Source organism: Rhinolophus sinicus, linkage group LG14 (genome assembly GCF_036562045.2).
Source record: "Rhinolophus sinicus isolate RSC01 linkage group LG14, ASM3656204v1, whole genome shotgun sequence".
NCBI lineage: Eukaryota > Metazoa > Chordata > Mammalia > Chiroptera > Rhinolophidae > Rhinolophus > Rhinolophus sinicus.
Genome location: NC_133763.1, coordinates 51,272,769 through 51,295,084, shown reverse-complemented (window position 1 = coordinate 51,295,084; position 22,316 = coordinate 51,272,769). Strand labels below are relative to the sequence as shown.

The 22,316-nt window shown below is 54.7% G+C and overlaps 1 protein-coding gene across 4 annotated transcripts; it reads left to right on the top strand.

Moving 5' to 3' along the window:
* Positions 1–6,912: 6,912 nt before the first annotated feature.
* SEMA6C (semaphorin 6C) lies at positions 6,913–19,969 on the top strand. 4 transcript variants are annotated; one of them, XM_019740056.2, is made up of 20 exons: positions 6,913–7,422; positions 9,089–9,138; positions 10,800–10,971; positions 12,630–12,744; positions 13,022–13,085; positions 13,245–13,301; positions 13,654–13,755; positions 13,966–14,056; positions 14,264–14,383; positions 14,579–14,667; positions 14,988–15,205; positions 15,496–15,627; positions 15,899–16,051; positions 16,286–16,459; positions 16,729–16,875; positions 17,157–17,234; positions 17,361–17,416; positions 17,599–17,643; positions 17,985–18,080; positions 18,507–19,969. In XM_019740056.2, exons 3-20 carry the CDS (start codon positions 10,854–10,856, stop codon positions 19,529–19,531), a joined length of 2,880 nt encoding a protein of 959 aa, XP_019595615.2. In that variant the 5' UTR covers positions 6,913–7,422; positions 9,089–9,138; positions 10,800–10,853; the 3' UTR covers positions 19,532–19,969. The 4 variants fall into 4 exon arrangements, with proteins under 4 accessions (XP_019595615.2, XP_074174667.1, XP_074174666.1 ...); XM_074318565.1 differs by having other exon boundaries at positions 6,923–7,127; XM_019740059.2 differs by having other exon boundaries at positions 6,999–7,131; positions 18,507–19,674.
* Positions 19,970–22,316: the final 2,347 nt, after the last annotated feature.

Genomic DNA, 22,316 nt, shown 5'->3' with positions numbered 1-22,316 from the left:
AAAAAAAGATGGCGCCGAAAGCAAAGAAGGAAGCCCCGGCCCCTCCCAAAGCCAAAGCTGAAGCAAAGGCTCTGAAAGCAAAGAAAGCAGAGCTGAAAGGCATTGACAGCCACACACAAAAAAGATCCGCACGTCACCCACCTTCCGAAGGCCCAAGACACTGCAGCTCTGAAGGCAGCCCAGATATCCTGGGAGGCACGTCCCCAGGAAGAGCAAGCTCGCCTACTATGTCATCCAATTCCCCCTAACGCCCGAGTCAGCCATGAAGAAGACAGAAGACAACAGTACACGTGTGTTCACTATGGACGTCAAGGGCAACTAGCGCCAGATCAAACAGGCTGTGAAGAAGCTCTATGACATTGACGTGGCCAAGGTCACCACCCTGATCAGGCCTGATGGAGAGAAGAAGGCATATGTTTGACTGGCTCCCGACCATGATGCTTTGGGATCACCTAAACTGAGCCCAGCGGGCTAATTCTAAATACTAAAACTTTTCACTGTAAAACAAACAAAAAAGATAGTACAAGCCACGCTCGGGAAGTGGTGATTTCTTCTGTATGCCTGGAACATAGGTTGTTTCAGAGAGAAGTGAGGAAGGAAAAAGACCAGATCGTGGAAGGCCTTAAAGAAGTGGCTTAATCACCCATTGATTTTCACTGTCATTCAACAATAAAATTCTTATTCATTTATTTCTCTTACCTTAAAAAAAAAAAAAGAAGTGGCTTAAGACTTCAGACTTTTGACGGCAGTGGAGAGGCACTACAGGTGTTTGGTCAGGAAAGTGAAATCATTAGCTCGGTGGGAATGGGTTAGAAGCTTCAACAGACTTTTAGCTGAAGAATGGGTGTGCTGAAAAGGAAGTGATCAATGGTAGAGTTTGCTTAAGCACAGGATGAGAACTGATGACAGACCCTGGGATTTGGTGACTTTACCAGAAAGTTCTAGCAGAAGGGGAAGGATTGGAGAGTTGGCTGGTTGGGAAAAGCTGGAGAGTAAGTTGAAGTTCAGAGGTCGAGGCAGGCAGCCTACACTGACTCCCAAACCATTGGTCATCCTCCTTGGGGACAGTGGTTGGGTGACCACATACTTCTTTCTCCCGCCTCTGTCAGCCCAGGGTCCAGAGCCCAGGATCCTTGACACCACGTGGATGGGCAGGGTTCACTCCTTCAAGGAATGTGGTGGTAAAGGGATGAACAGAAATGGAAAGGTAGCTTTCGGGAATGGGGAGCTGGACTGAGAGAGAATACTTTTAGCCAAGAATTGGAGGCCATTCGTAGGCTGAGAGGAAGGAGGTTTGGAAAATGGCAAAGGAGAGAAAACGCTTGTGGAGCAAAGTGTGGGGGCAGGTAGAAAGAATGGAGTAGGAGTTCAGGGGAGGGAAATGAGAGGAGAGAAGGGAGCTAGCATTTGTTGGGTGCTCTCTGCTAGATGTTATGTAAATATCTAATCAATCCTCTGATTCCCTCGTGAATTAAATGTTGATATATCCTTTTTGCTAGTGAAAAAGACTGAGCCTTAACAAGGTTAAATAACCTGTCCCCAAATTAGAGAGCTAGTAAATGACAGACTGAGGATCTCATCCTCTGCTTTTTCTGAGAATAAGGTTTTGAGGTAATAATGTCAACCTCTTAATGAATGTGGCAGCATTCTACTGCTGTTTGCTCTATCAATTCACTGATCATACTAGGGACATGAATTGGTGGCACTACCAAAATCAAAGGAAAAGTAAGAGTCCTTTTTAATTAAAGGAAATGTCCAATCTAGTCAGAAAATTAGAAGGGGAGCGGAAAATACAAGAAGATGCAAATCAGTGATACCTTTTGAATCCAGAATTCTGCTACCAACTCTGGACCTGTTTACCCTCCAGCTTCACCCCATGTCTGACCCTCGTACTCTTCTCCACCTCTTCTGTAATTCAGCTTCTTCACTACTCAGTTCAGTGGGCTTCTCTCTCTCCCTCTCCTTCCACCTCTTCCTGTGCTCTGGACTTTTCCATTTCCTGTCTCTCTGTCTGAAACTCTTTCCCACGCATACCTCTCCCTGCCGGGTAAATTCCTCCTCGCCCTTCAGGATTCATCTGGAAAGTCATGTCTTCTGTGAAGCCATCGTGACGCCCTACATCACATCAGACCCATCTGTTACGTAGTCCGACAGTTCCTCATACCTCCCCTGTTATAATAACCACTCTGCACAGTAATTTGTGATTTTATTACCTGCCTCCCTACTAGACTATAAACCCCATGAGGGCAGGGGGTTATGCTTTAGTGCCTGCACAGCACCTGGCCCTACTGTGCTCAGTAAATACTTGCTGAGAGAATAAATTCAAAACATATCCGAGAACCAGGACGTAAGGGGGAAATGGTAGTAACATAACAGTCACATATAATGATGTTCATTTACTTCACTCGTGGGAAGTCTTTCTTTTATTTTCTTTTCATCTATACCCATTTCTAGTCATATTCTCTGAACCCACAGCATATAATTAGCAGCAAATTAAAAAAGGAAAGAAGAGCTTTTAGAGGCAACACTGATAACAGTGAAAATTAACACAGTGAGGGCAGACGAGGAAAACAAAAAGAGCAGATAATTGAAAATTGTAGCATTTTTGGCCAGGCCGCAGAGAAGCAAACAGTATTAAGCACACATATTCTAGGCTTTGGCGTCCTCACTGTTTCCCTGGACAGTTAAGTTCAAAGGACTTCTTCTGAGTAAGCGAGAAACTGGTTAAATGATGGTAACATAACTGTGCGAAACAGTTTCGGATTTACAAACATTTCACTTACATTCTCTTATTTGACCCTGGGAGGTAGGCAGGCAGGTCAAGTGGCAACTCCCAGATGACAGACTCAGCCTTATAGTGTGGAGTAAGTGGTTTATCCAAAGCCATACTCCAGAGGTCCGTGTGGGTCTTAATGACCCTTAGTCGTGTTCTTTCCACTATGTAAGCCACAGGAAATTAGTAAGAGCTTTCTTAACAGTCCCTATTTGAAACAATTAAAATGAAAATGTCTTGCACTTAACTAAGTGAACTTCAGTTATCTGGGAAAATACTCAGAATGGAACATTCCTATGTTTCTACAGAGCCGAGGCTCTCCCATGGTTTGGATCAGAAAATCAGTTCAGGAAGAGAAAGAAAAGTTCACTGATTTGAAGCAGTCAGGCAAGACTTCAGCCTGACCGCTGGAGTAGTTCACATCTTTGATGCATTTATTTCTTCCTCTAGTTGCTGTTTGGGACTAAGGGCTAGGGATACAAGAGACAAGCTTCCGGTCTTTTGACTAAGGGGTAAATACCCGTGAAAAACCCAAATGGAAGTATCCAATAGGCAATTGCATACGTGAGCTTAGAACGCAAGAGAAAGACCCAGGTCGACTAGCTAGATTTTATGGTGAGCAGTACATAACTAGTTATTGTAACTGTTGGTGTGGATGATCTTGACCAATGAGGTGTGTAGAAGAAGAGGAGATGGCTAAGGACATGGCCCTAGAGGACACCGGCATTTAAGGAAAGGTCAGAGAAGGCCGAGCAAGAGATGCCATATTAACAGAAGTGAAGCCATTCATTCTTTTACGAGATATATATTTATTAAGCCCCTAGTCTCTGTGAAGAGAAAGAGGGACCCAGGAGCCAAAAGAGGAGAGCAGTTCAAGGAAGGAAGGTCAACAAGGTCAAATGCCATCAAGAGGGCAAAAGGATGAAGACCAAAGAGCTGTTCATGGAATGTGACAAGGAGGTGAATAGCGGCCTTGATGAGAGCAATCTCAGTGGATTGATGGGGCAGAAACTAAAATGATTGAGGTGGATGAGTAGGGGGAAACGGGGTCAGCAAGCATAGATGACTCTAGAAATTTAGCTGTGAAGGGAAGAAAGAAATCGAGCGATGGCTACATGCACATGCAGACCAGGATCAAGGGAGAGTTCAGAACTTTTTTTGTTTTAATTATGGGAGATACTTGAGTATGTGTACATGCTGAGGGGGAAATGTCGGTAGAAAAGGGAAGGTTAAAAATAAAGGCAGGAGAAAGGATTTGAAGACATGTGGCATAAAGCTCCTTGGTAGGAGATACCGAGTACAGATTTGGTGTGTGAATAGTCAGTCCGGGTGCCAGGCACAGTGTCAGTGCAAAGCCTACCGTGGTGAGTGAGGCAGGCACGGCTGTGCCCTGTGTGCATGGAGCTTACAGCAAAGTGGAAAGATAAGCCTTGGACAGGCAACACGGATGCCTCAGCTTCTGGCTGAGGGGGACGTGAGGGAGCAGCGAAGTGCATCTGTAGAGGTCACAGAGTTGGTGGAATTCTTACTTTATGACCTTTTTTTTCCTCCAAAGATGGCTCTGGATTCTTCTTAGATGACTAAGGAAGTGAAAGGAACTTGAGAAAAGAGGCAAACATTTGAAATAATGACTTAGAGAGACTGGGAGAGGGTAAAGTTCCAAGCTTGGAGATCCTGAATGTATTAAAGGTGCCAACCTATGGGCCTGTGATTTTTCTCTAGAAGACCCTGGGAGTAGGGACAGAGTCATCTAAACTTGTCTTTGGAAATAGCTCTCAGATTCATCCATTTCTTTCCACATCCAATGCCCCCATCCTGTCTGACCGTCTCTCTCCCCTCATCCTTGAACTATTTTCTTGTTCCTGTCTTCTTGCTACAATAACGCATTTTGAAAAGTAAAACCCTTATTCAAGAACTTCAAATGACATCTTATCCCTATCAAATTATTTTAACCTACTCACCTTGGCATTCCAGGCAGTCTATATTTGTCTCCTTCATCCCCTTTTCTCTGCTTCTAACTCGTACCTGACTTACCTATCAGCCATTCAGGACCTTTTTGCTCTCCATGCTTCAGGCTCCACGCGCACCAAGTAAAACCTTATGCGTAAACTCTGTTCTTCTCTGGAACATTTTCTCCCTTCTTTTGCACCAAACCAGCTCCCACCAAGGTTCTCTCCATCCTCCATGATAAAATGTATCCAACGTTTTTCCCTGTAGTCACCATAAAAAAAAATTTCTTATCTTTTCTTTCATTTAAGAATTATGTCCAATGTAGCTTTTTTTTTTTTTTTGAGATTTGGTAATGCTTTTTAATCATTTAGTACATACAAGTCTTGTTTTCATTCAAATAGATGGTCATTTTCTTAAAGACTGGGACCACATCCCACTGTGGATTGCACCTGAAGTAAATGTTTACTACTTATCGGATTGAACTGAGATTTCAGTTGGGCCCTAAAACTTTAAATGAAGTACACCTTAGGCCCCATTCATGGAGGTATTCAATGAGCACAGGTTTGAGTACTTAAGGCCCTGTGCTAGGAGCTGAGGAGATTTCTTTCAACCTCTGAGTACCTCTATATTTTGAGGTTTCATTCTCCCAAAACCTCTTTCTAGTCTTTAAAACAGTCCCAACTGGCCACTGAGCTGCCTTGGACCCAAGACCCTGGGCAATTAACCTTGTGTAAGTATTGTTCCATTGTTTCTGATTCTGTTTATCTCATTGGTTCACCTGACCTTCCATCTCTGACTCTGTGTGTGTGTGTGTGTGTGTGTGTTTATGTCTCTTGCTTCCTCACCGTGGGGTTTATTTAGCCCAGTCTTTGATGCTCCCTGCCCTGATCTCAGCCCAGTAAAGACTGTCCAGAAGTAGCAAACCCCTGTCTCTCCTTTCCGCCAGTCCAGAGACCAGGGTGTGGGGGTGTGGGGGAAGGAGGTGCCACTCAAATAAAGCTACCCAAGAATGCCAATGTCTCCCAGGCCACCCACTATCCTGGGAATTTTGAGAACGTCTGTCTTTTGTCACAACCCCCACGCAGGCAAGAATCTTAGCAGGCAATACCAAGGTGGGAGCCAATCAGTGCTGCCCAAAGTAGCCTCATTCTTCCTCCCCACGGACATTCCCAGAACCAAAGCGTCTTTGTGGAAGGTAGGAATGGAGAAGGAAGAGTTTTGCTGTTTGAAGGGATGTCCAGGGTCCCCTGAGGAAAGGTGGGACATCGCTAATCCTGTGTTGGGGGGGACAGTAAGGCTATGTGGTGTTGGGATAGTTGGTCACTTTTCCTCTTCCAGGTCTCCATGTTGCTCCTCTTTCTGTGTGACTCTGAGTCAGTTTGTCCTGATCTTCATACCTCTCTTTTGGCTTCAGCTCCACTCACCTGTCCTCTTCCATCACCCAACAGCCCGACTGCCAGCCACTCTGGCTTCCTGGCGTAGTGGCCCAAGCCCATTCTGCTTTGACAGTAGCGGTGGGAGGGGAGCAGATGATGGGTACAAGGCAAACCTCCTGGTGGCATCTTCCTTTCTTTTCCCAGGCCTCAAGCCGCCTGTTAGGCCTCCTTTATTGGGGTCAGAATGAACCAGAGGAGGCACATGGGGAGAGACAAGGGGGTTGAAATAAAAAGAGTAGAGAGGAGAAACAGACACCTGGGGGCAGAGTGGGTGGCGGGGGGTGGGGGTGGGGAGTGGGCAGGAGACTCCCCAGGGAGTAGGGCAGCCAAAGCTATTGGAGAGCGGAAAGGAAGGAGGGTGGGTCGTGTCATCTCTGACAGCCCAGCCCAACCGAGGTCCCCGGGTTTCCTGTCAGTCTCTTCTCCCAGCTGCTCTTCCTTCCCAGGGCTTCTGCATGTTACAGCGTGTGACCCCTCCTCTGTTCGGGTCTCTGCGACTGTCCGCGGATGTCTCCAGCTCGCGCCTGGCTTTGGTCTCCAGCTCAGCCTCCCAGCCTGGCCTCTCAGTAGGCGGTGCTCCCGACGCCCCGCCCTCGAGAGGACTATTGGCGGAGAGGTGTTGAGAAGGCGGGGTCTAGCCGGCCTACGAGAGCCGGATTAGTTGCAGCGACCCCGAGGCGGGCCGGAGGCGGGTCCCGCTGGGAGGCGGGCGGGGCAGCTGGGGCCCGGCCCAGAGCTCCGGGCGGTCGCATTGTTTTCCTCCGCGGAGCCGCGGCGGGAGTGGGGTCTGCGACTCGACCCTGGGCTCGCCCGACTGGACAGCGCTCGGCAGTCCAGATCCAAGCTCCATCCAACTCAGACGCTCATCGTACCTCGCCAGAGCCCCCCACCACGGATTGCGAAGTCGGCGCTGTGCGGGGCCGCTGCCCGCCCGCCGCGATCTCCGTCCCGCTGGCCCGGATCTCGGAGCAAGTACCCCGGAGCAGGGACTGGGCTGCAGGGAGGCAGGGAAGACAGGGCGCCGCAGGCTGGGGCCAAGCTTCCGATGTGCGAGAGGGACCCGGGAGGTGCCAGCGCGCGCTGTGCCTGGCTGGCCGAGAGGGTCGGCGGAGTTGAGGTGCGCGGAGGGAGGACGGGACCGTGACCGAGCCCGGTCACTGCACGGTGGGCGCAAGGTCTGGACACCTCTGCTGATCTCTAAGTCACGTTCCCTGGACTGAGGAGCGCGAAAGGGGATAATTTGAGGCGCGCACCGTACAGAAGGTAGAAAACCTGGTCCCTTGCCTCCCCAGCAAGGAAACTAAGCCTCCCAGATCCACAGAGAACCGGACCCTCTCGATGACCCTGCAGGGATGGGAAGGGGACGCGTCGTTTCGGACTTTGGTGTCACGGCTACACCTCAGTCCTTGTGCCAGAGGGAGTCTGAGCAGCTCCCAGGGGGTTGGCTCCGGCACCGAGTCGGGGAATGGGGCCCCCTGCGAAACATCAGTCCCAGAGTCCATCTCCTTCCCGCACCCCACTCTCCCCCGGGCTTTGTTAGATCGAGGTCTCCCAAGGAGGAGAGCCGAGTCCGCGACTGCCTCTCGAGCCCCCCAACCCGCTCGGCGCTAGCCCCGGGCCCGCCCTCGTCGGTTCCCAGCCTCTGGCCCTGTTTCCTTGGCCTCGGAGACCCGCCTCCACTCCCCCACCCGCGCTCCCATCCCCACTCGGTCTGCGCCTGCAGGCCCCTCCAGCCCCTCCTCCCGCTAACGTGGCTCTGGGACCCGGTCCCGGCCCAGACTCTGCTACCCGCCCCTCTCGGAGCCCCGGATCCAGTGAGGGGGAGACACGTCGAGCCCCTGGCCCCGGGCCCATCTCTTGCGAAGCTCTAGACACCTGGATTATCCTCGCTGGGGGCTGGGTGGGAGGGAGGGTAGGTGTGAACCTGGCTCTGAGAGCTAAGGGTGGGGAAAATGTCTTGGAGATGGGAACGCGCCTGTTCTGCGAGGCTCTTCGGCGCGCCCCCTGCTCCCCCGGAGGAAGGTGTACTGGGGCGGGCGACCAGCCAGAGGGCTTCCTGCTATTGTCCCTAGCCTGGTCTCCCCTTCTCCATCCTTTCCCCAGCCCCCGCTGGACTCTAGCAATGACCCTGGCCACTCCCCAGAGGTTGTTGCAGGGCCAGGAGGAGAGAAGAGAGATGTTTCCTCTTCCCAGAGAGGGGAGAACCTAGGAGGGGGAGAAAAAGCGGGCCAGGCCTTCCCCGTTTGCTTCAGATGGGGCGTATGGAGCAGCTGGGTTTGGGCCGGGAGGGTAAGCCTTTCCCCAGGCTGCTCAGCCGCTGCTCCCCCAAAACAGCGATGGAAGCCCTCTTAAAGATATATCACAGTTAAGTCATAGGGGGCCCATGCAAAGGCCAACCAAGTGTTTTTAGAGGCTGCATCTAGCTGGGGGAGCAGGCTGGAGAGAAATGGGGTGAGAAGGATGCAGGGCCTGCTCTCTCAGGGATGAAGGAAGGGGTGGGGTGTTCTTGCTATCAGCATTTTGCCTAGAAATGAAGAGCATGTAAATGAGATGCAAATTAGCCTCTATTGTCCCCAGCTAGGACGCTTTTGCTAAGAAGGCTACTGGATTCTAAGGGTTTTAACGTGGGAGTGGTCCTCATGCCCCGCAAACTCTCCCAGTCACCGTTTTCCCAAGACTGGTCCTGCAGTTCCAGGAGTTTCTGGCTAGGGGCCAGTGCCAGGCCCTGCCCTCACTTCTTTGGGCATGAAGCGGCCAGCACCTTCGGAACCAAGCTCAATGGCAACACACACACACACACACTCCCCTCCAGGGTAGCACTCCCCTACCCCAGCCTCAGTAGACTGCTCCTGAATTTTCACATTTACTTTTAACAGATGTGGTAAGGAAGTGTAACTCAGTCTCTTCCTCCTGTCCCTCCTTCCATCAGGTCAAAGGTCTCCGATCCCCCTCAAACCCCCACCGGAGTCACCACCCCAGGTAAGGAAAGGGCAGCAGCTCCTGAGGGCAGGGGATTGAAGCTGGCATGGCCTGGGAGCAGGCAGAGGGTCTGGCTGTTCTCCCCACTTGCCAGAGACCAAAGATGTTTCCTGGGTGAAGATACCAGTTGCCCAGGGCAACTTGGGAGGGGGGAGCAAGAGGGGGAGGTTAGGAGACAAGCTGTGTCCCTTTCTCTTCCCCTGGGAGCATCAGCATCCGGAAACATGGTTGGGGGTGGGGGAGTGGGGGAGGAAGGCTTGGCCTTTCTGTACCAGAGGGTCGTTAGCTAGCTGACTGTTCTGCCCCTGGGGAGGGGGGTCATCATTAGGCAATCTTACCCCTCTCCTCCTCCAGCTCTCTTGAGACCCCATCTGACGTCAGCCTCCCCACCAGTGACGCTGGGTTGGGGGTGCAGTACACTTGGGTCCTGGTTCCAAGAGTGGAATTGTTGGGGAGATGGAATGAGCTGAACCTGGTTGCCCAGAGCCTCTTCAGGGTCACTGTGGGATGGGCAAATAAGGATTGGTGAAGGCTAGCTGTTTGTTCACAGAAAGGATTCTCCCCCTTCCTGACCTGCTTTCCAGAGCCTGCTTAGGCCCTCACTTCATGGGAAGGAAGGCGGAAAGCTGGTGTACACCTCCCACTGTGGGTCCCAGCCTGGGGGGGCGTGGGGGGGGCGGTGAGAAGGAGGGCTGTCTCACCATCCCTTCCACCATACCCGTCTTTTCCTGGACTTTGGGCTACAATTGCCTGCCTGTCATTAAATTATTTATATTTCCATTTCGAGGAAGGGAAAGAGGGACATGTGCATCCATTTCTCCTCACCACTGTCACCCCTTCTATCCCCAGATCCTCATAGAGGGTGGGTCTGCTTCCCCCCCCCCCCCATCAAGTACAGGCACTGGTTCTTAGGAGCCAGGGAGGGAACAGGGGGCTAGAGAGGCTGGGAGGGGGCACAGTGGTCGGGCAGACAGCTGCAGCCAGAGCTAAATTTAGCCTCTGATCTGGCTTTGATGAGATTCATTTTTGGCTAAGACAGCACCCCTCCCCCCCAGCTTCTCCCTAGCGATGGGAAGGGCCCCTGAAGCATGAGCTTCGACCAGGACAATGACCCCTAGGCTGCCTCCCCGCTGTCCCCCATTCTTCCTCAACCCTAGCCAGGATGGTGGCTGCCTCACAGCCGCCTCTGCCTGGCTGCCATGGGGGTCTGAGAGGGAGGGAGAGGCAAACATCGTGGCCTCTTCCTCCTCCCAGTGCCAAGGAGTCACTATTTATAATCTTAAGCCTTCAGTGTCTAATTATAGCTGAGAAGGGGTTAGTAAGAGGGGGGCTAGGAGGTGTCACCTACCGAATGTCCCAGGCCCAGTCAGGAGAGAGGAGGAAAGGCTGAGGGAGAAGGCTGGGAGGGGAGCGGGTGTGTCCTGTCCTTACCTGGGGTCATTCAAGCAGGCCTCACACCAGCCAGTTTGGGCCAGTTGGAGAGGGAAGGGCCTTGAGTGACACTGACAGTTGGTTGGGACCAGACTGAGGCAGTACCCGAGAGAAAGTTCTTTCCCCCACTCCACAGGGTCTTCTGGGGATAGACAGGGGAGGAGCCTGGCTGCTTCAAGGGGGGATGGAATTTGGCCCCTTCTCCCACTCTCTTCTGTGTCCTCTTTTAGGGCCAGCATATGGGTGAGGGGGCACCCCCTGGGGCCTGAGCTGCCCCGCACAGGATGCCCCGCGCCCCCCACCTCATGCCCTTGCTGCTGCTGCTGCTGCTGCTCTCACTTCCCCAAACCCAGGCCGCCTTTCCCCAGGACCCCCGCCCTCTGCTGACCTCTGACCTGCAAGGTGAGTGCCCAGTACTGAGCCCCGGTGTGTGAGCTCAGCATGCAGTCTCGGCAATTAGACACCAGACTCCCTGTGAGGGAGGGAAGGTGCAGGCAGGCGCTCAGCCTCAAGGAAGTCCAGAGCCTGACCGACAAAGGGGAGCAGGCAGGTGGAGAGAGCTGGCCCCTCAGGTCAGTCGCTTCTCACCCCTGGGGCAACTTCCTTCCCTTCGAGGCAGCATCATTTGGTGGTAAGAACATGGACTCAGCAGACCAAACCACAGCCAGTGCGAACCCCTGCTAAGCTGCTCACTAGCCGTGTGACCTTGGCCCAGTCATTTACCCTTTCTGTTTTTATTTTTTTTAATATTGGGGAACAGTGTGTTTCTCCAGGGCCCATCAGCCCCAAGTCGTTGTCCTTCAATCTAGCTCAGCTCCAAGTCCAGTTGCCGTTTTCAGTCTTAGTTGCAGGGGGCGCAACCCACCATCCCATGTGGGAACTGAACCGGCAACCTTGTTGAGAGCTCGCCCTCCAACCAACTGAGCCATCCGGCCACCCTCGTTTGTCTTTTCTTTACCTCAGTCTCCTCATCTGCAAAATGAAGATCGTAATAGTATGCTATTAGGTTGGTGCACAAGTAATTGCGGTTTTTGCAATTAAACCTTTTAAACCACAATTACTTGTGCACCAACCTAATACCTCATGGGCTTATTTAGGGCTTAAGCGAGGTAATACAGGAAAAGTGCTGAGGACACTGGCCCAACGCGAATGCTTTATATGTGTTTGCCGTTATTGCTAGCGACAATAGGGGCTAGTTCACTGGCTCCCAGCGCCTCTTACCTTCCTCTCTACTTGCACCGCTACTGAGCCACGTCCCATCGGGAGGGACACCACGAACCCACTTTTTCTGAGAAGAATTTTATCTATTTGTAGGTTCCTGTGAGATATGTAGGATTTAGAGTAGTTTTAGGGATGAAGGAACTGCAGTTGGGTTATTGGGAATAACTGTTGGGGGGTAGATAAGAACAGCAAACATATGTGCCAGACGCAGTTCGAAGTACCGTGCGAATGTTAAACCATCTCTCCCGAACTCTGGCCTCCCTCTGAGCGCTGATGTCTGGGTTCCGTGATCAGCCAGGACAGGTGCTGGAGTTGGTCAGAGGAGGCAGAAACCTTGGAGGTGGAGGTGGCCTGTGAAGAACCTTGAGGGCAGGGTGCAAGGAGAGGGCTGGGAGCAGACAGTGTACATTGTTGGGGGCAGAAGGGAATCGCCAGCCCCAAGGCAGCACCAAGAAGAGACCAGCTCAGCTCTGGAGTCAGGTAGATCCGGATCTGAATCCAGGGGCCTGGTGCATCCAAGCCAAACGAGTGATGCAAATTGCTTCATGGCTTTAAGCCTCAGGCTTCTCACCTGTAAAATGGGCCAATATTAGTACCTACCTCTTCAGGTTGTTGTATTAAATGCGACGATGCATCTAAGGTGTTAAGGCAGTGCTAGGCAGAGGTTAAGTGCTCAGAGTTAGCTAATAGCGTTTTTATCAACAGCTTCATTCATACCTCACCATTCATCTCACATGCTACGATGTCCCGATGTCCCGGGGTGGGTTTCCTCTAGTTGGAGAGGGCGCTGAGGGAGGTATCATGGCTGGCCCACAGCATCCCCTCTCTGTGCTTTCTAGGTACTTCCCCATTATCCTGGTTCCGGGGCCTGGAGGATGACGCTGTGGTTGCAGAACTTGGGCTGGACTTTCAGAGATTCCTGACCTTGAACCGGACCTTGCTAGTGGCTGCCCGGTAAACTGGCTACAGCACAGTTGTGGGGCTGACATGCTGGGTAGACATGGGACCTGCATGGCCACTGCAGGTTCTTGCAGGGGACATGGGCAGGTGTCCGAGCCATGGGACATGCACATGCTGGTGCCCAGAGCACAGATGGAATAAGGGGAAGTGTAGGGGGCAAGAGGTCTGTACTGTTTGTCCCTGAGCAGCTGAACATGGGAAAGGCAGGGGCTAAGGAGCCCAGGTGGGGCGCCCTGACCTGTCTCTGATCCCTCTTTACCTGTCCCTTCAGGGACCACGTTTTCTCCTTCGACCTTCAAGCTCAAGAAGAAGGGGAGGGGCTGGTACCCAACAAGGTGAGGGGCTGGGTGGGAGGGGGTGCAGGCATGGAGACGAGGCTGGGGAAGGAAGGTCTAGCGGGGGGCAAGGGGGTGGGCAGCAGAATCCCAAAGGGGCATTACTTAGGTGGGGTCTGGGTTGCCCCATGATTTTCGCTCTTCCCTTTCTCCCTTCAGTATCTAACATGGAGGAGCCAAGACGTGGAGAACTGCGCTGTGCGGGGGAAGTTAACGGTGAGAAGTGGAATGAGAATTTCAAGGGGAGATGACGCACCTCTAGGCTCTGTCCAAGCTGTCCTCTGCTCTGCCCAATTTCCCACCCCCTTCTCTCATCTCAGGCCACAGAGGAAAATGTGCAGGAAAGGGAATGAATGATTTTTAGCTTCTTTAACATGGGTCACAGAAAAGTGGGGCTCCGACAGGAGGCCAAAGAACCTGCCTGAGGCCACAGCGCTAGGAGTAGCTTAGTTGGGGTGTTACCCGCCATTGCTCTGACTGGCCCAGGGGGAGTAGCCTTACTTCCTGTGACTGACCCCTGTCCGGTCCCAGGGACCGTGGCGCTGACCTTGAGCTTTGTGTCCGCCAGGACGAGTGCTACAACTACATTCGTGTCCTGGTCCCCTGGGACTCGCAGACACTCCTTGCCTGTGGAACCAACTCTTTCAGCCCTGTGTGCCGCAGCTATGGGGTACGAAGAAGGCAAGGGTGTGGAGTCAGGCCGGGCGTGGGAGGGGAGCCCAAGCGGACAGTCAGTTTGGTGGGGACAGACCAGCAGGTGTGGGGGAATGGGAGTGGCCAGGAGGGGTGAGGGAAGGAAGCAAGAGGACACAGGAAGTGGGCTATGGGACCAGACTCCCAGACCCCAAGGATTCCACGAACCTGCTCCCTCTGCCTCCAGGTCACTTCGCTGCAGCAGGAGGGTGAGGAGCTGAGCGGGCAGGCTCGATGCCCCTTTGACACCACCCAGTCTAATGTGGCTGTCTTTGCAGGTGAGCACCTGGGCAGTGAGAAGCAGGCATGTGGCTGGAGGGAGCCCCCTTCTTAGTCCCTCTCCCAGTTTGGTCTTCCCCCATGCTCCCGAGTGCAGGGCTGAGGGAGGGGTAGGGTCAGGCTGACATGTGGGTGTGGGGGGCCCAAGAAGAGCCAGGATACAGATTCCTGAGCCCTCCCCTGACCCCCACCTGCCACCCCTCCAGAGGGCAGCCTGTACTCGGCCACAGCTGCAGATTTCCAGGCCAGTGATGCTGTAGTTTACAGAAGCCTTGGGCCTCAGCCCCCACTCCGCTCCGCCAAGTACGACTCCAAGTGGCTCCGAGGTCAGGGCTGGCCTGGGGAGGGCGGCTGCCCTTGGGGTGGAGGTGCAGGGGGTAGGTCGGGGGGGCCTGTGGCTGGGAGCAGGCAGATGATGGTGGCAGTGTGCATGCATCCAGAGGGGAGAGGCTGTGTGGGGCCAGGAGTTTCTGAGCAGGTACAAATACTCTGCCACATGCTTTCCTGTTGCTCCCACGCAGAGCCACACTTTGTCCATGCCTTGGAGCATGGAGACCATGTCTACTTCTTCTTCCGAGAGGTCTCTGTGGAGGATGCCCGGCTGGGGCGGGTAAGGAGGTGGGCACCAGGGGTGGGGAGCTGGGAGCTTCTGCTGGGTCCTTCAGAGGCAGAGTCAGGGGACAACTTGCAAATCTCCACAACACAATCCCCTTGACTCGGAGCCCCCAACTTGGAGTAGCCCCCAGCCCTCTGCCCCCACATCCTGTGGTGACCCCCTCCTTGACCCAGACTGACCCAGCACACTATGCCACATGCTTTCTTTGCTGCGCCCCTAACATTATGTCCGGTGCTCTAACTCACTGCCTTCCTCTCACCCCGCTGGCCCGGAGGGTGTCTCACTGTTCTCATCCCCTGAATCTCCCCTTGCAGGTGCAGTTCTCCCGTGTGGCCCGTGTGTGTAAGCGTGACATGGGCGGCTCCCCTCGGGCCTTGGACCGCCACTGGACATCCTTCCTGAAGCTGCGGCTCAACTGCTCCGTCCCTGGGGACTCTGCCTTCTATTTTGACGTCTTACAGGCCTTGACTGGCCCCGTGAACTTGTACGGCCGCTCTGCCCTCTTTGGAGTCTTCACCACCCAGACCAATAGGTTGGTACCAGACTAACCAATGTGGCCCAGTCTGTCCCCTGCCCCAGCAGCGTCCAAGCTCTCCTCTCAAAGTTTACTGATGGGGTCAGTGGGGGGAAGCTCCTTTCAAAGCCACTTGCTGTTCTGCCCATCTTTTCTTTTTTTCTCCTAGCATAGCCCCCAGGTGCAGCCCCACCCTTTTAGGCTTCCCCTCACCCACCCAATATGGTGCATGAAGGGTATCTGCCACGTCTTACCTGGGAGGGGCTGTGCTGTGCCTTCCAACACCTAGCCTTTTCTGGCTCCCTCAGCATCCCTGGCTCTGCGGTCTGCGCCTTCTACCTGGATGATATTGAGCGTGGGTTTGAGGGCAAGTTCAAGGAACAGAGGAGTCTGGATGGGGCCTGGACTCCTGTGTCTGAGGACAGGGTCCCCTCCCCCAGGTACCCAGGATGGGGGTGGCTTGTGTGGGGCAGAAGCAAGCAGTGTCTGCTCCCAAGATGGGATTGTAAGGAAAGGGAAAGGTGTCCAGGCCTGGGGAGGGGGCTGTCCTGGGGTGGCAGTGGGACTGGCGAGCTGCCCTTGGGAAGGAAAGCAGGAGTGTGAGTGTGTGGAGGGGAGCAAGGGCTACTGATCGAGTTTGGGGAGTGAGGCCCAGGACCTAGCTCAGCCCAGCTCCCTGCCCTAAGGCGGCCCCTTCCCCTGTGCCCCCAGGCCAGGATCCTGCGCAGGAGTAGGTGTGGCTGCCTTGTTCCCCTCTTCCCGCGATCTCCCTGATGATGTCCTGACCTTCATCAAGGCTCACCCACTGCTGGACCCCGCCGTGCCGCCCGCCACCCACCAGCCTCTGCTCACCCTCACCAGCAGGTATGGGCTAAAAAACACTGGCCACTGCCCTCCCCTCCCCGCCACCCTCCTTCTCTGACCCCACCCCCAAGGTAAATGATATTGGTGGGAGGAAGAACCAATGAAAGGGGAAGGGAGAGAGCTAATGACGGAAACCCTGGGCTGGGGGAAGGGGTACCAGGACACATGGGCTGTCCTCGAAATACACAAGCTTCCACCAGGCAGGTTGCCCTGACCCAAGGCCTATCCCTCCAGAGCTCTACTGACCCAGGTAGCTGTGGATGGCACGGCTGGTCCCTACAGTAACACCACCGTCCTGTTCCTCGGCTCCAACGATGGGACAGTGCTGAAGGTGCTGCCCCGGGGGGAGAAAGCTGGGGGACAGGAGCCCATCCTGTTGGAAGAGATCGATGCCTACAGCCCTGCCCGGTAAGAACAGGAGGCCTTTGTCCTGCAGGTTCCCCAGCAGAGTAGGGATGGGATGTGGGGATGGGGTGGGAACTGCAACATGGGATGCAGAGAGGGGCTTGATGAGAGGCCAGACAGCATGGCGGGGCAGCGTGGTCACTCAGGAACCCCTGCCCCATGAGCTATACTCAGTTGCTTGGGTGCCTCCCGTCTTCCATTCTTTAACCCACCCAGGGAAAAAGGGACCTCGCCAGGCCTGCCCCTTCTGACTCCTTCTGGCCTCCCCCTAGGTGCAGTGGGAAGCGGGCAGCCCAAACAGCACGGCGCATCGTAGGGCTGGAGCTGGACACGGAAGGTCACAGGCTCTTTGTGGCTTTTTCTGGCTGTATCATCTACCTCCCTCTCAGTCGGTGTGCCCGCCATGGGGCCTGTCGGAGGTGAGAGGGGCCTGAGGCTAGGCCCTGTCTGGGCCGTCTCCCTGGGCGAGCAGCTCAGGGACACAGGCATTGGGGTGGCAGGGAAAAAAAGGTAGGGGATGGTTGGTGGGGCGCTGCCTCCTGGGTTCTGCTGGTGGGCAGTGACCAGGGTCTGGAATAGGGATTGGGGTGCATAGGATGGGAGTTTGGGGCTAGGAGTCTCCTGAGAGTAGAAGAGGCCGGGAATGGAATGTGATCAGAACAGAGAGGGTCCCAGCCTCACATGACTCAGTTTTCCCTAGGAGCTGTCTGGCTTCTCAGGACCCGTACTGTGGATGGCACAGCTCTAGAGGCTGTGTGGATATCAGGGGACCTGGTGGGTAAGTGAGGGGCACCCCGTATCTCCTGAGGACAAAGTTCCCCACCACTACGAGAGGAAGCGGAGGGCCAGGTTAGGGGTGGGGCAAGGTGTTTAAGTGCATCGAGCCCCCTCCGTGTCCTCCTAGGACTGACGTGGACCCTGCTGGGAACCAGGAATCCACGGAGCACGGTGACTGCCAAGGTAAACAGAAGGGGAGGCTGCAGCTAAAGCTGCAGCCATAGCTGCACATGGCTGTGATGGTCACAGACACCATCCCAGGCATGGATTTTTGTCTTTCTTTCCTTCTGTGGCCCAGTCACCCTCCTCAGTTCTTCATGAAGCTTCCTCTGCCCCCATCTTTAGCCTCTGTCCCTTCTTCACAGATGGAGCTACCGGGAGTCAGTCTGGCACAGGGAATTCTGCTTATGGTGAGTCCTCTTGTCCTAACTTCACCTTCCCTTGCTCATCCCACACTCACCCAATCTGTGCCCATGGCAGCAACAGAGCAGCATTCTGGATATCCTGAGTCTCAGAACAGGGTACCATCTTCCAAATAGCCAGCATATACATAGGAGGGTGCTTAATAAATAGTTTTGGAACAAATAAATGAATGTCCTGCATGGTGAGCCCTTCCCCACACCCAGAAGAAAGTAGAGGCTGGAGTTCTGGACCTTTGGGTTCTAAAGGGGCGGGTGGGGGGACCCACTAAATGGGTGTCAGAGGTGGAGAGCAGGAGCCTCACTGGCCCTGACCTGGTCTCTGTCACCAGTGCTTCTGGGTCCTGGCCCTTCCCCTGAGACCCCCAGCCCCCCCAGTGATGCCCACCCCCGGCCCCAGTCTTCCACTCTTGGAGCTCACACTGAGGGTAAGGGGGCTGGCTGGGAGGGACAGGAGTGAAGTGTGGGGCTGCTGGTTCTGGAAGAATTCTAAGCCCTCACTGACCCGTGTTTGGTGCTCACTAACGTGTGTTTGGAGCCTCCCCTCCCCAGAGTTAGGTATTCCAGTCCAGCCTTCTGCGCCGGCAGTTTGGTCACTGCTCTTGGCTTGGCTACAAGGGGCCAGAGCTGGGATGGGGATACCCCAGGCCCAAGCTCTAGCCTGAGTGTGAGGGGTGGTGTGATGGGCTGTGTGTGGGGCGGATCTGGGAAGGGGTAGCTGAGGGTCAAGGCTGTGCTGGAGAGAAGCTGAGCAGCAGGAGGCCAGAGTGGAAGGTTCTGGAAACTTGACATCCCAGCCCATGCCATCCCAGCCTGCCCTGCCTTCGCTGAGCCTCCACCCTCTCGGTCGGCAGGCGTGCGCCGGGACCTCCCCGCTGCCTCGGCCTCCCGCTCCGTCCCCATCCCACTGCTCCTGGCCTGTGTGGCCGCAGCCTTCGCCCTGGGCGCCTCAGTCTCTGGCCTCCTGGTCTCCTGCGCTTGTCGCCGTGCCCACCGACGTCGGAACAAGGACATCGAGACCCCGGGGCTCCCACGCCCTCTCTCTCTTCGCAGCTTGGCCCGGCTGCACGGGCCAGGCGCCGAGCCACCGCCACCGTCCAAGGACGGAGACGCGGCACAGACGCCCCAGCTCTACACCACCTTTCTGCCTCCACCCGAGGCCGGGCCCCCGCCGGAGTTGGCCTGCTTGCCCACCCCGGAGTCCACGCCAGAGCTGCCGGTCAAGCACCTCCGCAACGCCGGGGGTCCCTGGGAGTGGAACCAGAATGGGAACAACGCCAAGGAGGGCCCGGGCCGGGCACGTGGTGGGAACGCGCTGAGCGGCCCGGTTCCGCGCGTGCTGGTGAGGCCGCCACCCCCCGGCTGTCCGGGGCAGGCTGTGGAAGTGACCACCCTGGAGGAACTGCTGCGCTACCTGCACGCCCCCCAGCCGCCCCGGAGGGGCTCTGAGCCCTCGGGCCCCCTGACCCCACGGGCGCTCCCGGAGCCCGCCCCGCCCCCCGCCCTCTTGGCTGGCTCCAGCCTCCTGCCCCGGGAATGCGCCCCACCGCTGCGCCTGGACGTACCCCCAGACAGGCACCCGGCAGCCCCTGGCCGGCCGGTCCCGGCTCCCCGCCTGGGGGTCGGAGGCAGCCGCAGGTTGCCTTTCTCCGCTCACCGTGTGCCCCCCGCCCTGCTCACTCGAGTCCCCTCGGGAGGCCCCTCCAGGTATTCCGGGGGGCCCGGAAGACACCTCCTGTACCTGGGCCGCCCTGAAGGTTACCGGGGCCGCTCCCTGAAGAGGGTGGATGTTGAAAAGCCCCAGCTGCCTCCGAAGCTCCCCCTGGTCGGGCCCTCCTCCCAGCCGGCTGTCCCCAACGGCAGCCATTTTAACTTTTAAAAGGACCTGCTCCGCGACCTTGGCCATGAGTGGGGATACGTCTCCAAGGACAGGTCACCTCCCTCTCCTTGTCCCACACCTCCAGCCTTCCTGGACTCTGAGAGTCTCCTGGGGTCCCTGCCCGCCTCGGGTTTATTTATTGACTGTCTTTCCCTCTGTCCCTCGAGAGAGGAGTGGGAGATGAGAAGCTTGCCCCCTCAGTGAGCCAGCTTTTCGGGGGGACCGGCACACTCCCACTCCCCCCTCCCTCAGCCAAGCTGCCTTAATTCGCCCCTCTGGGCTTCCTCCCTGGACTGGGCCCCAGGTGGGCCGCAGGCGGACAGACGGATGGGGTTGGGGCCACGTGCGTGCGTGTGTACAGAGTCCTCGGGCCTCCTGGGACGTGCCTCCTCCTACTGTGTAGGAGCCTCTGCTTCCCAATACAGCTGTGTCCCCGAACCGCTGCCTGACTTCACTCGTGCAGGGGCGGGGCGGGGAGGGAATCGGTCGCCCAGCTCCCAGCGCCTTCGCCCCTGAATCTCTGCCTTCATCTTGGCCTTGGGCTCTCCTGAGTAATTGGGAAGGCTGCAGTCCCACCGGGGTTAATCAGGAAAGGTTTCCTGAAGGAGACGAGGGAAGAAAGGGTGTGGAGATGAACCAGGGCCCAGGAGACCCACGGTAGAGTTTAGGAGGGGTTGGGGAGGGCATTCGGAGCACGTTTCTGGATTGAGGGAAGAAGGACTTTTTTCCACAGCCTGTTCCATGGGGTGGGGGAGGGTACTTTAGGGGAAATAAAATGAAGCCGCAGCGTAAGTTTCATATCAGGAAATCTTGTCCTAAAGAGAATTAGGGGTGTTTGGGTTGCATGAGGGGTAGACTACCAAAACAGGAAAGGATTCAGCCCTGTTAGTGCAAAGGGTCGGCCCCAGCTGTTCCCTAAGGAACAGTTCCCCTTCGCGGAGCGCGAGGGGGGGTTCGAGAAGGCGTGTCATCGCGCGCATGCGTGGCCTGGAGGCGCCCGGGGTCGCACTCAGCCCCGCGCGCCGAAGATCTGCAAGCGTGCGGCCGTCGTGATGTTCCTCTGTCTGGGGCTGGCTGCAAATACCTGTCCGTCACGCCGGGGACCAATGGGAGGGACGAACGAGACCGCATGCCCCGCCCACTACCTCGCGCTGAGGACACATAAGGCCTCGCGCCAGCTGTGGCTGCTTTTGCGGATTTACAAGTCGGGTTTTTTGCCGGCGCGTGTCCGCCCAGTTGGGGCCCCAGGCCATCCTCCCGCTGGCGCCGCCTGGAGGCCGGACCAAACCCTGCAGATAGGGACGCCTGCCCAGTCGCCCCCCAGTTCGCTGCCTAAAAGCCTTGGGCGGGAAACCCCTAAGAACAATTTGTTGAAGAACCCTAGAATTGTCTCTAGCTCCGCCCTTTACTACTTGTGATCCTGACAAGTCAAAGCTCTACCCTGTTTGCGTTCCCTTGTCTGGAGAATGGGGTTGTTTGAGACACTCAAGTGGGATCACATATGTAAAAACACTTGCTGAAGGAGAAAGCATGGGAGCTTGGGAGCTGGTGGTTCCTCCAAACTCGGGCGTAGGCTGTTCCTCACTTTGCGATCTCCTAAGCAGTCTGTTTCCCTTTGTGTCCTCATAACCTTCCTTTATAGATTTTACCCTCAAGGTTTTGAAACGCCCTCTGAACATTCCTCCCACGTCAGCTTGATCGCCACATCTGAGCTTGTTTCACCAGGTTGGAGAGGTCCTTTCAGTCTGTTTCCCCCTCGGATGCCTTTCTTAAACCAAGATGACTTGAAAGCATTGCTAGTTTCCTAGATGGTACAGGAAAGAGAGCTAGGAGTGGCGAATCCTCTTCAAACCAAAGTATGGAAGCCAGGACAAAGAAAACATTTTAAAGCCGCAGCCTTTTACTGTCCTCTTGAGGGCCAAGTCTCACAAATACTTAGTCCTTGCTCTAAGGTGGTCATAAGGAAAGGGGTAAATGCTCCTCAGGTTTAAATATAGACCCAAAAGAGAAGTACAATAGAAATTTAACCTTGTGACTTGGAGGCAGCAGCAATTTACAGGTTAAAGTCCTGGTTGCCGTTTAATTGTGAAAGGTGTTCATTTATCAGTATTTATAAAGTATGGCCACTTCTCTGATGGACAGTGCCTAAGCTGGACTCTCAGAACCTTCTCAGGGCTACTGAAAACAACTATATTGCAGTGAGAGTAACAGTCCTTGGACTCTGCCACTTAACAGTTTTGTGTGTGACCTTGCCAATTCAGTTGCCCTCTCTGAACCTCAGTTTCTTTTGTAAATATGGAAAGAATATATGCCCAACAGAAGTTTATAAAGCACCATAGAAATATATGGGTTTAAATTAAGTGCTTCGTGGGAAATGGTAATTTGCTCAAAATATAGTCGACTACTCACAAGTATGTAATTCATTCATACTCATGAAATACCTCACCCTGACAGAGCAGTGAATGAATAGTAAATTAAGGCGGTGAATTCAAAGAAATTATTTTCACTGACAACAAAGGGATAAACATGGCCCCAATTCAGGCATCTGCTGATAGTCCTTTTTTCTAAAAAAAAAAAATTAGGATATTAAACTTTGTTTTTAGAAAAACCTGAATGTGCCAAAAGGAGTATGAAGCTGTCATCCTGAGGGAATTCTAAGCTGATTTCTCAGAGGGATTTTGGGAGGTTATGGAGAAACCAGGGCCCCAATAGGCAGAGTCCATCAGCTTGTGTAAGGCTTTGGGGACCTGAAGGTTTCACAGCCACAAAGCTTGAAAAGCTGTTC